The sequence below is a fragment of the Choloepus didactylus genome, chromosome 1 (assembly GCF_015220235.1).
Source record: "Choloepus didactylus isolate mChoDid1 chromosome 1, mChoDid1.pri, whole genome shotgun sequence".
Lineage (NCBI taxonomy): Eukaryota > Metazoa > Chordata > Mammalia > Pilosa > Megalonychidae > Choloepus > Choloepus didactylus.
In genome coordinates, this window is record NC_051307.1 from 109603098 (window position 1) to 109619040 (window position 15943).

General features: G+C 45.6%; 1 protein-coding gene across 5 annotated transcripts in view; it reads left to right on the forward strand.

Annotated features, from left to right (window-relative positions):
- MCF2L2 (MCF.2 cell line derived transforming sequence-like 2) overlaps nt 1–13478 on the forward strand; it is a 337731-nt gene extending 324253 nt beyond the window's left edge. For 4 of the 5 annotated variants that reach the window (XM_037839691.1, XM_037839680.1, XM_037839686.1 and 1 more), the window contains 5 exons: nt 8629–8673; nt 9404–9553; nt 11850–11938; nt 12300–12415; nt 12492–13478. In XM_037839691.1, the coding sequence (XP_037695619.1) occupies nt 8629–8673; nt 9404–9553; nt 11850–11938; nt 12300–12415; nt 12492–12558 (467 nt within the window). In that variant the 3' untranslated portion in view covers nt 12559–13478. The remainder of the gene's footprint in view (nt 1–8628; nt 8674–9403; nt 9554–11849; nt 11939–12299; nt 12416–12491) is intronic. The other variant, XM_037839694.1, reaches the window with a different exon arrangement.
- Nucleotides 13479–15943: the final 2465 nt, after the last annotated feature.

Sequence of the window (15943 nt, forward strand, 5' to 3'; positions counted from 1 at the left end):
ATTGTCTAGGTGCCTTTCTTTTTTTTCCTTCTGTTTCTATCCTGCTCATTTGAGGTCATCTGACCCAAAAGGCGTGGAGTGATCAGAAGAAGGGATGACATTTAGTTAAGTGTATCCTAGTCTAGGCCTGGTTGTAGACTGTGTCCATTTATCAGTATGTGTGTGTGTGTGTGTGTATACAGACATACACATACTTTAGGGACACAGGCTGGTTTCAGGAAACAAAAAGATTATAGTGGAATGACCAATATGTCGATATGAGCTTTGGCAACTTTTTCACTTGTTAAGCTCCCAAAACTAGTCAGTTCTTGAGGAGGTTGACATGTAGTATGAACCCCATTAGCCAAGGAAATGACTAATTCTTCCATCTATATTAGTCTTGTCTCTAGTATTAGAATAGCTAGGCTTTCCTGCAAACACCTCAAAAAACCTCAGAGTTGTGTTATGACAAGCAGTGTAATAGAGGTTGCTGACACCCTGCCCAGTTCCTTTATATCAGGCTGGTGTGCCCATTCTCCAGTTGCCATGAGCTAACAGTTGTGCCCTTCTGAGAATTATCCTCAGCGGACCAGAGCTGTCTGGCTAGGAAATGCTTAAGAAGGCTATGCCCTCCCCCAAGAGCAGCTTACAGAACTGACTGATTCAGAGTATCAAAGCCACCCTTCTGTCACAGGATGGGACATCTGTGGTGCCATCCATGCTCCAGAATTTCCCAGGGTATCAAGTTAATGCCTGAACCCATATCTACACCTGGCTTCTTCCCTGCTCTCACTCTCTTACGGGTTTCATCTGAAAGCACTCTCTCGGTAAGTCCCTTGCACAAACCGTTCCTAGGGAACCTGACGTAAGACAGTACCAGGAGAGTCCTAGAATGGATGGGATTCTAGCGTTCGGTCACTTGCTGGCCAGATGGCAACGAGGACCCCATCAATGATGGTAGGTGGAGTCCTGATTGTCGCAGTCCCTGGCCTGCTGTAGTGGTTCAGTTGCTAGGACCTTCACCTGTGGTGAATTGGGACCAGATATAGGTAGGCAGGGATGCACCAGCCAGTGTGCAATGTCTCTAGTGTTTGAGAGGTTGGGGTCAAATGTTAACTATCAGGATCATCGATGCATTGAAGAGAGAAAGTGGCAGACTCAATCTATTAAGCACAGTGTGAGAGTCAGAGGGCCTCTTGCCAATGTTTAGTCCCTCATCCCTTAGAGCAGAGTACAGACTGAGCAGAAGTACAGATGGCAGAACTTGAGAGAAGGATGAATTCTTAACCCGGGCAAGTCTCACGTAACTTAAAGCTACAGCTGCTTCCTGGTCACTTTGGGATCCTCATGCCAGTAGGCAAAGAGGCAAAGTCAGACACTGATGGGGAGATGTGGGACCCTGAAACTTGGGACAAAGGTATCTGGACATGTGCCCTTGAACTTCTTGGGCTGGCAGGAGTGGTCCCCTCCCCAAAGACAATGCAGAAGCCTCAGATGATGCTTACACAACAAAATGTGACCAATGTTTGCCCTTACACAACAAAATGTGACCAATGTTTGCCCTTAGGATATGCAACCACCTCCTCTCCTGATCCCCACCAGGATTAGGATCAAAAATACAGCATGCCCTGCCTGGGGAAGAGACATATGGACCTAAAGGAGTCAGCTCAACATGTGAGGATCTTGATATTGTGCTGTAATGCCCACCAGAGAGCATCCATTGCAGAAGAGGTACCAAAAACCAAGTGGACTGGATGACTTGACCAGTAGGTATCAAACAGTTTCTCCCTTGGCCACCCCCATGCCTGCACAATGGTCTTACAAATGGACGATCCTCATTAGCAAAACTGGAGACTGTGCATGGGCCCAGCAGCGTGGGATCCCCCTCATCAAGGTTGAACTAACTACTGCTATTGTTGAATGTCTGACCTTCCAGCAACAGAGACCAATGCTGAACCCACAACTTGATACCATCCTTTGAGGAGACCATACAGTCACTTGGGGACAAAGTGATTTCTTCATATCCCTTCCAGCCCTCACAAGACAGCAGTTCACCCCAACTCAGACTGACATGCTTGCTTTTCCTGCCCACGGTGCCTCAGTCAGCATCACTATCCAAGAACTCAGTGTCTGAACAACCATATAACGTTGCTTTGGATCAAGGGACTCACTATAGAAACAGGAAGAACGCCCTGTACATGTGACAATGAGATCCACTGGTCCTACCATATACCACCCCATTCAAAAACTGCCAGCCTAATAGAACAGTGGAACAACCTCTTGAAAACTGCTGCAGCAGCTTGAGCATGACACTCTGGGGAATGCGGTGCTCACCTTCAGGATATAGAATATACCATAAATAAATGACCATTTTATGGTACTGTGCCCCCAGTAGGTAGAATATATGAATCTGGGAGTCAGGCAGCCAAAGGACTTATGACTTTGCTCATTTTCACTCTCGGTGATGCACATGGGGAATTTGTTCTCCCCATCCCTGCAACTTTAGGCTCAGTGGATCTAGAGGTCCTGGTTTCCAAGGGAGACACATCCCCCAGGGGGGACAGTGAGAGTCCAACTAAACTTAAATCTATGCCTGCCACACAGTCACTTTGGGTTCCTTGTATCAGCGGTCCAGCAGGCAAAGAAAGGAGTTGCCATTCTGGAAGAAGTAATTGATCCTAATTGTCATGAAAAGGTGGGACTGCTACCTAAAAAAGGTGGAGAGTAACTGTTCTAGTTTGCTAATGCTGCAGAATGCAAACACCAGAGACGGATTGGCTTTTATAAAAAGGGGGTTTATTTGGCTACACAGTTACCGTCTTAGGCCATAAAGTGTCCAAGGTAACACATCAGTAATCGGGTACCTTCACTGGTGGATGGCCAATGGTGTCTGGAAAACCTCTGTTAGCTGGGAAGGCATGTGGCTGGATCTGCTCCAAAGTTCTGGTTTCAAAATGGCTTTCTCCCAGGACGTTCCTCTCTAGCAAGCTTGTTCCTCTTCAAATCGTCACTCACAGCTGCACTGAGTTCCTTCTCTTTGAGTCAGCTCATTTATATATGGCTGCACTGATCAAGGCCCACCCTGAATGGGTGGGGCCATGCCTCCATGGGAATATCTCATCAGAGTCATCACCCACAGCTGGGTGGGGCATATTCCAAGCAAATTTAATCAGCACCAAAACATCTGCCCCACAAGACTACATCAAAGATAATGGCTTTTGGGGGACACAATACATTCAAACTGGCACAGTAACATGTTGGGTTATCAGGTTACCTACTGGAGCATCTCTAAGTACTCCCACACCCACTAGTAACTGTAAATGGGCAAATAAAAGAACCATGGCCTGATAAGAGTCCTGGACACCTACGAGGCATGCCAACAGTAGAAGTGCCAGATAAGGGGGAGAAGGATCTAGGATGAGTAGGAAGGAGATGATGACTATAAGCTTAAGGATCAACTCACAGCAGTGGGGGCTGCAGTTCATCCCACTAACCCTCCTCTTTTAAGTTTCCCCAGAAATAGGGATTAGCCAGAATCCAGCAGAATGAATAATAAATGCAAGAAGCAAGTGGATCTATGTAGAGCAAGGAGCGGACTGTAATAGATGCTATAGGTGCCTTGTCCAGATCCCCTCTAGGACGCACCCTTTCTCCTGCAGCTCTGAGTGCTTGCTGCTGGCAGCTCATAGTTGCACTCTTCTTGTGTGAATCTCCTTGGCTGATCAGAGTTACCTGTCCCAGAAATACCTGTTACAATCACCCCCATCCCCCACAACTTGGAGGTGGTCTGTAGCCCACGACTGACTGACACAGGAGTACCACTGATACAAGATGGGAAATCTGTAGGGCCAATCTACTCCAGAGCTCTCTGTTGGATAAGGTTGACACCAAACTTCATCTGAACCTATATTCTCACTTAATTTCTTCCCTGTCTTATCCCCTGCCTTCACTCTCTTATAGGTTTCACTTGAGAATACTTTTGGTATATCATTTACGAAGGAATCTCCATCCCAGGCTCTGCCTCTAGGAACTGCAACATAAGACAGGTGGCAAAAAAATCATGAAGTCAGGACAAGGTTCAAGAGCAACATAGATAGATAGATAGATAGACAGATAGCAGTGGCAAGATATATTCTGTCTTTAGAGCCTTAGGTGGGGGAAGGGAAAGGTGGGAATTCTCCTAAGAACCCAAGCCATATCGTGACGAGAGTCACGGAACAAATGGGCCTGCTATTTCTGGTGCTATTGGTTGGTCAGCCTCTCTGGGAGCTGGCAGAGAAAATAAAGGAGTTAAGCTAATATTTTCTAAGCTTGGATTGTGCTGAAAATTTTTAATTCTGAATTCAGCTTTGTCCTTAATTTGCAAAGCTCTGTAGGAGTGAAAGATATACATAAAATGAGAATAAGTATTCCATTACTTCTGAGGTAGCACAGAAAGAATCTGTCTGCAAAACCTTTAGAGCCATGGGACCCCACAGGCCTTACCGTGGTTCCCTTCTCTGGTTCCTCTGGGTCTTGGAGTGGTGCTGCTTTAATGCCTGTGAAGGATCTAGTGTACTACATAAGGGTTGTTCACTTGCTGACCTCTTACAATCTTTTTGGGATTTTCCTAGATAAATCGGTCGCTCTTATTATTATTTTATTGTTGTTCATAATTATCTCATGTACTGTCATATTTTGGTGAGATTGTGGGTTATTTTAGATAGCTGAGCAATTGCTTTTAACTATTTTGTTTCCTTATCTGATTATAAAAGGAGATATATATATATTTTTATATATGTGGTTTCAAAAAGTTAGAAAATACAGAATAATGCAAATAAGAAAAATGCAAATCAGATATAACCATGAAAAGTCACTGTTAGTCATTTCTCCCAGACTTTTAGTCTATGGAAATGATATCTTCAAACAAAATTGGAATCATACTGTACATACAGTTTGGGGCTTTATATTTTAGTCTATTGAAAAATGCCCATTAAATCTCCAGTGAAATGGGCAAGCCTTTGACTAAATCCAACTAGGTGCAGCAGCATGTCCTTCTCCCCAGCCACCCACCTTTGGGCCTTTCCAACCCAGAACATTTTTGAGGGCAGCTGATTGCTGAGCTAAGAGGTGGTGAGGCTTCACAGTTGTGAAGTTTCTTTGGCCTCAACTCCCAGCAGCTCTAAGAGTCTAAGACAGCAAGTTCAAACTGCCTTATGAAATGCCAGGGACGGTGACAATAGAAAATACACCAAAAAATGTGCCCTGAAAATGTTTGGAGTCTGAAAGCAAGTCATAGAATGCTTAGGAGTGATTTGAGTCTTGTTGGCCAAAGACAAGTTTGCAAAGGAAATGGACACTTCAGATATAGACCAGCCTAGATGTACAGGTTTACACTATGGACCACCAAGCCAAAGATTCTAATCTAGCCTAGTGCATTGGGAAACATCCTGGAGACCTCCCTTGACATGAGCTTTGGAGGATGGCTGGGATGGAATAGGCAGAAAGTGACCCTGTAGCTTAACCCCGACAAGGCAAAGTGGAAAACAATGTATTTTTACTTTGGTTCATGTGAGAGAGATGGTCCTTTAAAAAGTTATACATTATTGGGTTAAAAATATAATCAAAGCAAACTGGAGTCTATGGCCAACAGCAACACTGTAATATGTTTCCATTAAATGTAACAAATGCAATATACCAAAGCTAAATGTGTATGAGAGGGGGATATAAAGTAGGGATATGGAATTCTTGGTAGTGGTGTTGTTATCTGACCTTACTATTATATTGTATGATATTTTTCTTTTTTTATCTTTTTTATTACTCGTCTAAAAAAAACTTTTTTTTGTAGTAATCAATATGTTCTAGTGCTGACTTTGGTGATAAATGCACAACTGTATGTTGATACCATGAACAACTGATTGTACACTGTGGATAATTATATGGTATGTGAATATAGCTCTATAAAATTATAGGGAAAATATAAATAGGGATAAAAGTGCTGGGAAAAATATGGAGAGAGGGCTGTACATATTTACTGTTGGTTAGGAGGCAGAATGGTGTAGCCTTTCTGGAGGTCAGTGTGGTGGTTCCATAAGAAGCTAAGTATGTGGGTGCCATAAGGTCCTGCAACCTCATTAGGGGGCATATACTTGTGGAGGATCTGAGAGCAGGGACAATGAATGGACATTTGCACAGTGGTGTTTATGGAGAAAGTATTCATGATTTGCAATGGGTGGAGGTGGCTTAAAGGTACACTAACTGAGGAACAGAATGGTGAACTGTGGTGTATGCATACAATGGAATATTGAGCAACAGTGAGAAGTGGTGAAGCTGTGAGACAAGCAAGGAGGTGAATGGATCCTCTAGACAGCATTCTGAGTGAACTGTGCCAGAAACAAAGGCAAACACTGTAATGCCTCACCAATATGGACAAACTACAATATGTAAACTCAGAATTGAATCTTAGAGCACAGCTTATCAGGGGAACACTTACTGTATTGGTCCCTAGATTTTAAGCTCTTACAACAGTCATATCTGTTGCTGAATTGTAATGGCTATCTCCAAATTCTGAGATGCTGATCTCTTAGCGTATAACCTGATCAGTCCCTGGAACTCTGGGTATCTGTGTGACACCTGAAATTCAGAGCCAGAACTCAGCAGATATGAATGGCAGTGTTAGCGCATATAGCAACTGTTACAAAAGCTGAAAAAGAGTCTAGACTTCAGTTAGAGATATGAATGAAGCAGATCTGGTTAGGACTAGGGCAAATCAGGCCAAAGGGCAAAGGACAATACTGACTGTATTTTAAAACTTCAACTTCCATGTGAGACCAAGGGAGGAGATGTTTAGTTGGTGCAGGATCTTATTTCCTTAACAACTTAACTCATACAGTTTGTTCAAACACCATAATTACATGGAACTTTGTATAGGAAGTGAGACTTGGTAGATTTTATAGTTTAGTGTGAAATAGCAACACATCCCAAAGTAATTTCAGCAGAGAATAAAAATATATATGCAGGGCCCCCCTGAGGAGCTAGGGGAAGATGCAGAAGTGTTGGACTTCCTTACCTGGATTAGTTGCTGATGTTCTCATAAACATTGAGGACTGGCGGTTTGCTGTGCTGAGCCCTCTATCTCAGAACTTGCCCTTATGAAGCTCATTACTGCAAAAGAGAGGCTAAACCTGCTTGTGGTTGTGCCTGAGAATCTCCCCGAGTACCTCTTTGTTGCTCAGATTTTGTTGCTCAGATGTGGCCCTTCTCTCTCTAGCTAAGCCAATTCAGCAGGTGAACTCACTGCCCTCCCCTCTATGTGGGACCTGACTTCCAGGGGTGTAAATCTCCCTGGCAACACAGGATATGATTCCCAGGGATGAATCTGGACCCGACATCGTGGGATTGAGAACATCTTCTTGACCAAAAGGGGGATGTGAAATGAAACAAAATAAAGTTTCAGTGGCTGAGAGATTCCAAATGGAGTTGAGAGGTCACTCTGGTGGACATTCTTTTTAATGCATTGTAATAGCTAGAAGTAAATACCTGAAACAACAAAACTGCAACCCAGTAGCCTTGACTCTTGAAGACGATTGTATGGCAATGTAGCTTACAAGGGGTGACAGTGTGATTGTGAAAGCCTTGTGATCACACTCCATTTTTCCAGTGTGTGGATGGATGAGTAGAAAAATGGGGACAAAAACTGAGTGAAAAATAGGGTGGGAAGAGAGGATGATTTGGGTGTTCTTTTTTGCTTTTATTTTTTATTTTATTCTTGCTTTTTCTGATGTAAGAAAATGTTCAAAAAATAGATTGGGGTGATGAATGCACAACTATATGATGGTACTGTGAACAGTTAATTGTACACCATGGATGATTATATGATATATGAGTAAATGTCAATAAAACTGAATTTTTTTAAAAAGTTATACATAATTGTAAGGAAGAGAGAAAAATCTAGTCTGAAGGTAAATAAAGATATGGTTTGCCCATTTAAAATCCACGGGGGAATTGCTGCCTCTGCATTGAGAAGGGATCTGTAGTGGTCCTGTTGCATCATCTAGTGGACAGAAAGGGAAAAGCCACATTTACAGCAAAACAATTGCTCACCATGATTTTTGTTTCCAAACTCTGTAACTTACCAGTATAATTTAAACTCGCTAATGGGGCCACTTGTTAATAAATTTTGTTCCATTTTTTTTAGTGTAGAATAACAACTTAGAGTTCCAAACACTAAATGCTAAAATTAAATTCCCTAAACCAATTTGGGTTTATGGAATATGAGCTATAAAAATCACCTGCATATCCCTCAGTCAGTCCTTATCGGTAAGAGTTTTCATGGCTCACCTTTCCCATTCATCTTGTCCTTCTCTATCAATACTCTTTGTGTTTTATTCTGGCCCATGAACTGGGAGAACTCCAGAGACTCAGGGTTATGTCTTCCCAGCCCACAGCTGGACATGGGCCAGGACCGGAGTCGTTCCATCCATTCTTCAAGAATGCAACTATCACTTAATTTTTTGCTAGAATCAAGTTGAATATTTAATATGTGCTTGGTTTGATTTTCCGTGGGGGGGTGGTGGAGGGGTGGGTGTGCGGGTGGGTGTGCATGTGCGTGTTTGCTTTGTGTTTCTTTTTAAAGCCATTCACTAGCTTTATATCTGTTTCCTCCTCCAGGTGTTTATGAGGATGAAGACAATGGCAGCCAGATTTTTCCCAAACGTGAGTAATAATAGCACATCTGGAGTGCCCTCTCTTTAGTATTATTGTAATTACTATTAATAATAATTATAACCGATGTTATTTATTGAATTCCCATAATGTGCTGGGCATTTACAAATGTTTTTCCTAAAATCACACCAACACAACAAAATAGTTATCATCCTCATCATCATGAGGAAATTAATGCTCAGAGAGGTTAACTGACTTGCCCAAGGACACACAGCTGGAGATTTGCAACATCAGAATTGCATTCAAATTTGATTGACTCCAAAGCCCCTGCTCCAACCACCTGGCAACAGGCCTCTCATTGATTCACTCACATGCCTGCTACCTGCCTAACACTGGGCCAATTTGTGGGTCCACAAGGTGCTGCTACTTCCTTAGCACCTAAGGTAGCACAGACCCTGTGGCCCGTGAATCCAGGAGGTAGGGTTAAACATGGAGATGATATAAGGTGGAGCAAAGGGCAGTTCTGGAAGTTGTGAGTGGTGGGTGAGGGGAGGAAGCATCGCCCAGGAGTCAGGAGACCTGGGTTCTGGTCCTGACTCAGCTCCTCCCACCCTGGGACATGGAGCAAGTCCCCACTGTGCCCAGAGCCTGGTGGTCAGTAATGACACCTGGGAGGATGACCCTCATGAGCCCCACTGTCCTCCCCTGTAAAACAGCGGCTGCTTTGACTGAGGTTGTTCTCTAAGGCTTGCCAGTTCTAAGAATTCTGGATTTCTTACAGGAGCTTTGGGGTATCCTGGGCAAACAAGCCCTTGTCTCTGCTGCCAAGAGGCCAGGGCCCAAGGGGGAGCCCGGAGGGCAACCCAGAGCAGCAGGGCAGTTTGTCTTGGAAGAGACTTCCTTGAAGGGCCTCATTTTCAGACAGTAGTGGGTGAGTCCCCAACCCCCCCAGCAGGCCTCCCCACTTTTGTTCTCTATCTTCCCCTCAGCCTTCCCTCATTCCTCTACCTCTCTTCCACTTCCTTTTCTTGCTCCTCCTCTTCTATATTTTTCAAACTGCCAACTACAATCAATTAGTGGGTCATAAAATCAGCTAGGAGGGCCTGGGCCAGCATTTTAAAGGAACAGAATGGGGATAGGATGGGATGGGATGGGAAAGGAATAGATGAGGACACCGCCACATATAAGGATAAATATTTTTCCATAAAATGTTTTTCTTAATTTTATAAATGTATTTACATGTATACACTGTGTTGGGATGTAAAATGTGTATCTCCCTGTGGGTTGCAGTCTAAGGAGTTTGAAGAACCCTGCCCTAGACTAAACTGGGTGGCCCTGGCGGTGCCCGGGCATCACCCACTCACCTGCCGTGTGACTCTCCAAGTGGCTCCTTTGTCTCTCTCTTCTTTGTCGGAGGTCGCACTGGGGGGTCCACCAACAGGTTGTGGCAGTGCTTGGAGGATCCTTCCTCTTTCCAAGCTCAGGCAAATCCTTCCCTGGAGGCAGAGAATGTTCTAGGTGACTCCTAAAGTAATTCCGCCAAGCCTCACCCACTATTTGAGAGCCCCTCTGTGCTTGGCCCTGTGCGGGCGCTGTGCAGGGTCCCTCAGGAGGTGGGGAGGATGGCACCCAGCCCGAGGCAGCCATTCTACCCCGAGGTGCTGTTCACCCTTCCCAGTGTCTGGAACTTGGGTCTTGCCTCCCAGGCCTGCCACCTCAGCTGTGCCCCCTTGGGCTGTGGGTGTTCCCTGGTACTGTCAGGCACTGAGGCCACAGAACCCAGAGACATGGCCCTTCCAGTTCACGCAGGGTAGAGGATCTCTCCACTGCTCACTTAAGGCCTTTCATCTGTTCCCTGTTCCTCTGTCCTCACTGCTTGCTCCTGGCATAAAGGGGACCCCAGGGTTGGATGACTGACCTAAAAAGGATTCTTTTCATTTACTGCAATTCCTCCTCTATTCTCCACCCCTCACCCATACCATGTCCTGGGACAAGGATTTTGCTTCGGTCTGAGGGGACTGTGTCCTACACTGGAACTCCTTTGGCCTCAGGTGGGATTTCTAGAGGATTTCCAAAAGGGGGCTGCCTGGCTTGCTCCCCATCTTGCTCCAACTGTTCTCACTGACCTACTCTCCAGCCCTGGGCCCCAGAACACAGCTTGTAGGGAGGCCTCTGGCTGCACGGTCAGGATTCAGATGACTATGGGCCCCACTGCAAACTCAGGCAACACCCACCCCTGCCCATGGTCTCTGTCCCTCCCTCTCCGTGGTCTGCCCACCTTTCAGGGCCTAAATGCCTTCCCTCTGAATTCTCACATGAACAGAAACTCTTTCCCCCACCCCAGATTTTTATGGGATTAGTTACGCAGCTAACCCTCTGTCTGGTGCCAGCTCACGTTGGATCTTTTATGCAGACGGCTTTTCTCCCTGTCCTGACTTGTGAGTGGTGTGAAGGCAGAGACTGCGTCTTTTCTAGAGTGTGGCCCTAAGGGCAGGAATGGTGTAGAACCCAGCCGCGGTGCTCACAGGCTAAGGAGCTTGGCCAAGTGATGAGACCTCTCCTATCTCAGTCTCCTCATCTGTAACATGGTGCTAAGACCCTGTCAGCGTGGCTGTGAGGCTTCAAGTTTGACCAATGCCTAATATCACACCAGGCACAAAGCAGTCAGTCACTCAGTATTTGACTATGTCTAACCCAACCTCAGATATAGAATAAGTGTACAATAGATGTAACTGATTGGTTTGTCAACTGACTCATTGGAGAGAGGATGTACCTGCTTATTCCTCCGATCCTTCCATATGGGAGAGCAATGACATCTGTTAGAGGATTCCAAGGAGACAGGAAATGGATAGTAATTAGGGGAGAAAAAAGCAGGCAAAGAAGGTGGGAGGGAGTGGGAGGGAGGGTGGGAAGGAGGGAAGGAAGAAAAGAAAGCAGGAAAGTTGTCAACCACAAAAAAAAAACAATGACTTTCCTTGAAGGAACAAGGAGATATGGGCCCTTGAACACCCAGTTATAGAATTTCAGAGCTGGAAAAGAGAACCTGGAGCTTACAGACCCATTGTCCCTCATTATCCGGGTGAAGTAGCCTAGGCTTGGGAGAATAAGAGAGATGGGGCAGAGTGGTCCCTGAGAACAACGCTACCTGCCACAGCCTGCCATTGGCAGGGGGGACCAGTCCTCCACCCCGCAGGGCCCACATTGTTCCTTTTCTTTCTTCTCCCAAGGCGGCTCCAGCAGGGAGTGTGTCTCCGTGAAAGCCTTTGAAGATGGCCAAGGTGCAGAAGACATGGAAAAGGAGAGCAATGGGCTCAGTGTAATTTACTTCCTTATTTCTTTCATATTCTCTCTCATTCCTCCTGCTTCCTCTTCCTCTTTCCAATCCCTTTCTCCCCCCACCCTTTCATGAGTCTCACCCTGAAGGACCCTCCTAATCCCGGAAACTGAGGTCATGGATATCCAAAGTGGATTTAGGCCCTCCCAGCCCACCCCCCACATCGCCCATTTCCTTAGCAAAGCGCTGGGTGCAGAATTAGGGGTTCCTCCTGGGGACCCGAGTGGGGGAGAGCTGGGCTGGGCCCCATCCTGCCGCAGGGAACCCCCCTGTGGGCCTCGCGCGGACCTGCGCCCCCCGCCCCCGGGAGCTCCAGGGTGCGCCACGGTCCCCTCCCTTCCAGCTCTCGGGAATCTTCCAGTTGGACAACAGTTACGAAACCTGCTCCTGCAAATCTGTTCCCCTGGGGACGGGAGAGAGCCTCCAGGGAGACACAGAAGAACGCGATGTGGAGGAAAGGTGAGTAGGAAAGAGGAAAGAAAAGTAAGCGAATTTGTTATCCATTGTTTCTCTGACTTTCTCCTTGGAATTGCAGGGCAACAAACAAAAGCGAGGAGCTCCGTGGGGCGTCCAGCGGTTGCTTCTGCAGGGGAGACGACTAGTTTCCAGGCAAAAGCAGCGCAGGCGGGCGAGGGCTGCCTGAGGACCCCTTCCCCGGAGAACTGACGCTGGTTCCCGGCGCCCTCCCCGAGCCGTCAGCACCCGGTGCTGGGCGCGGCTGAGCCGCCCGGTGGCCGTCTTGGTTCCCGGGAGAGGCTGCAGTGGGTGCTGAGGCCGCCGCCCACCCTGAAGCAGAAAGCCCCGAAGAGCCTCGGAGCCTGCGGACGTGCGGCCCTGCGGGAGGCCAAAGAGCGCTCTGGGGGCCCCCCCACCCCCGCCCCGCGGAGCCCCCTCCTCCGGGTCCCTGCCTGCGGGGCCTCTGAGCTGCCCCCAAAGCCTGAGAGGCCCGCGGAGCCCACGGCTGCAGGGCTCAGCCCACGGTTCCCCAGAGCTGGCGCTTTTGACACTCTGGGCCGGGTGATTCTTTGCGGTGGAGGGCTGCCCCACGCCTTGTAGGGCATTTAGCAGCATCTCCCGCCTCTACCCACTAGATGCCAGCAACACCCACTGGCCAAGTTGTGACAACCAAAGTATCTTAAGATATTGCCAAATTTCTCGAGGGGGTGGAGGTAATGTGGGGAGGAAGGGAACAAAGTCAGTTTAGAACCACTTAGCCTTGGAGGAGTCAGTAGCTCACCCAAACCCAGCGGAGGCCGCAGACTGGGAGCCTCCAGCCTGGGAGCTGGAAGTTTTTTTTGTTTTTTTTTTTTACCAGAATCCCTGGACACTGCTCATGTGCTGCTTGAATTGCCTAATTCCAGCGTTGGCTGGTTTCAGTCAGGGCTGGTTTCCAAGTTAACTTCTGAGATTCTTTCCTTTAGATTTATTACTTTTAAAATTAGAGTTATTTTTAGTTATTTACTTTTTTATGTTTAGCTTTATTAGTTATTTTTTAGTTAATTCCCATTTATTTTTTGTTAGTTTTCTTGTTATTTAATATTATTGCTTTGAAGTTATCTGTGTTCAGTTATTTTATTTTCAAAGTTATTTAGTTTTTGAGCTATTCATTTTCAGTTATTTATTTGTAGTTATTTTGTTATATATTTTCAAAGTAACTTTCAGCTTATTTATTTGTAATTATTTTACAGTTATTATCTGAGTTATTTATTTCATAGTTCTACTTTTAGTTATTGGAATTTTTGAGCTATTTACTTTTACAGTTACTTATTTGACTATCAAAAACTCCTTGGAAATTTTTTAATTATTTAATTTTTGAGTTATTTATTTTTAGAGTGATGTGTTTTTAGTGAGTTCAGGTGTTTTCTCTTTAGTTATTTAAGTTTTAGAGTTACTCATGTTCACCATTATTTTCAATTGTTTTAGATTGAGTTATTTTTATATTTATTTATTTTGAGTTATGTAGTTTTTAATTATTCTATTTTCAGAGATACTTAGTTTTTCAGTTTTATATTTTCTGGATTTTTTTGTTTTCAAAGGTTTTGAGATATTTGGTTTTTGAGCTAATTTCAGAGTTACTTATTCTCAGTTATTTCTTGTCAGTCATGTCTTTGCCATTTTAAACATTTTTTCTGTTCTGAATTTTTACTTATTTTGTTTTCTGATTTGTTTATTTTCAAAATTATTTAGTATTAGAATTGCTTAGTCTATTTGTGAGGGTCCAGTCACTGATGGAGACATCACACCAGTTATTTTAACAGAGAGAATTTAATATGAAGAATTGTTATCCAGCCAATGGAGAGTTTAAAAGGAAGAAAAAAAAAAAAACAGTGATAATGAGGTATCATGGAAATTTTAATTGTAAGAAGAGGCTGCCACCCCAAATACAAGGGAACAAAGAAAAGAGGTTGGAATTATTGAAACTCAGAAGCTTATCAGCAGCCCCACATGGCTGGGAGGCAGCCCTTTGAGGAGGGGGTGCTGCCCAACTGGTGCAGGCGCCTTAGGAGTTTGGGGGGAGGGTCCTGGAGCTGGAAGCAGAACTCTGAGGAGGGGGCGCAGCCAGCTGGTGCTGGTGTCTCTTAAGCTGCCCAACAAGGCTGGTTATAGGACTGTTGGGAAAATTGCAAACTGCACCTACTGGAGCCAACTGTCACCATCAGGGTGAAGACGGGTTGCCAGGGGAATTCTGACAGGAGGGAAGCAAACGGGAAGGGGCGCGTCCGCTCTGCCTCGTCCAGCCTCCCTGTTGGTTAGCTGTCACTATCGGCAGAGGCTGCCAGGGAGCAGCTGGAGAGGGAGGCAAGTGGTGTGCAGGCTCCCAGCTCCGCACCACAAAGCAGAGTGGAAGGGTGGGGGTGACGCTGAGAAATAAAGGCTCAAATACCAGCACACTGAGCTTTGGAGGTTTCCAGTTTTAGAAGTAGTTTTAGAGTCAGTTTCAGATTTAATTTGTTTTGGAATTTTGTTAGGGTTGGTTTGATTTAACTTTTCACTGAACATGGGATCTAGCTGAGTCTTCAGTGCCCAGGATTTGTTTCTGGGATGAAGTGGGTCAACAAACAACACCTGAAAGAAATCTCTCCCTTGGTACTCAAAAAAATCCCGCTGGACATCAAGAAAACAAAAATAGTGTATCTCACTTTGTTCATAAAGAAGTCCTTTGACTAAGCAGCCAAAATGGGGCAGAGACTACTGGCTAACATCAGAGAAGGGCTACTCACTGCAATTGTCCAGCAGAACATTGACATTTTTCAGAAAATGAAGCTATGTTGTTGTGCGGTTACCCTCTCCCACCCCTTTCCTAACAACAAGGTATCCTTCCTGATAGATACAGAATGTGTTACAAATTTGTAGACTACAATCCTTACTTTTTGCACAATAAAACCAAGTTCTTCCCAAATCTATAGGGAATCATGTTCCACCTGCATTATTTTTTGACCCACATTTTTTTAACGTAACATTTGTTTTTTGAACATAAGAACATTTATTTATTCATGTAGGTATTCACTCATTTCATTCTATATCTGTTTCCTGAGCAGCCACATCCTAAGGAAAGTGCTGGAGCCAGGAGAGACCAGGAGGGATGATGAGTGAGAAGCCCTCAGCCCAGTTGGGGGAGACACATGGGAACAAATCATCACAGCATGGTGTGCCTAGTACTTGGGAGCACAGAACACTGTCTCTGAGTCTTCCTGATGTGGCAGGGAAGGGGTGACATCTGAGCTGGGTCGTAAGGAGCAGGCGTTTTCCAGGTGCAGCAGGAGAAGGGCATCCTAGACTGAGGGAACAGCATGTGCAAAGGCACTGAGGCATGAAGGAGCGAGGCCCGCTGGGGAGGCTGAGCTGTCAGGCTGCTGGGCCACGGGTTCAGAAGGCTACTGAAGCTAAGGGCTGGCCAGGTCTGTAGCAGACACTGCCTCACTTGGTTCTCACTGCAAGCCTACAAGAGAGGATGCAGCCTACTCACCTTCCAGGTCTTACTGCTCC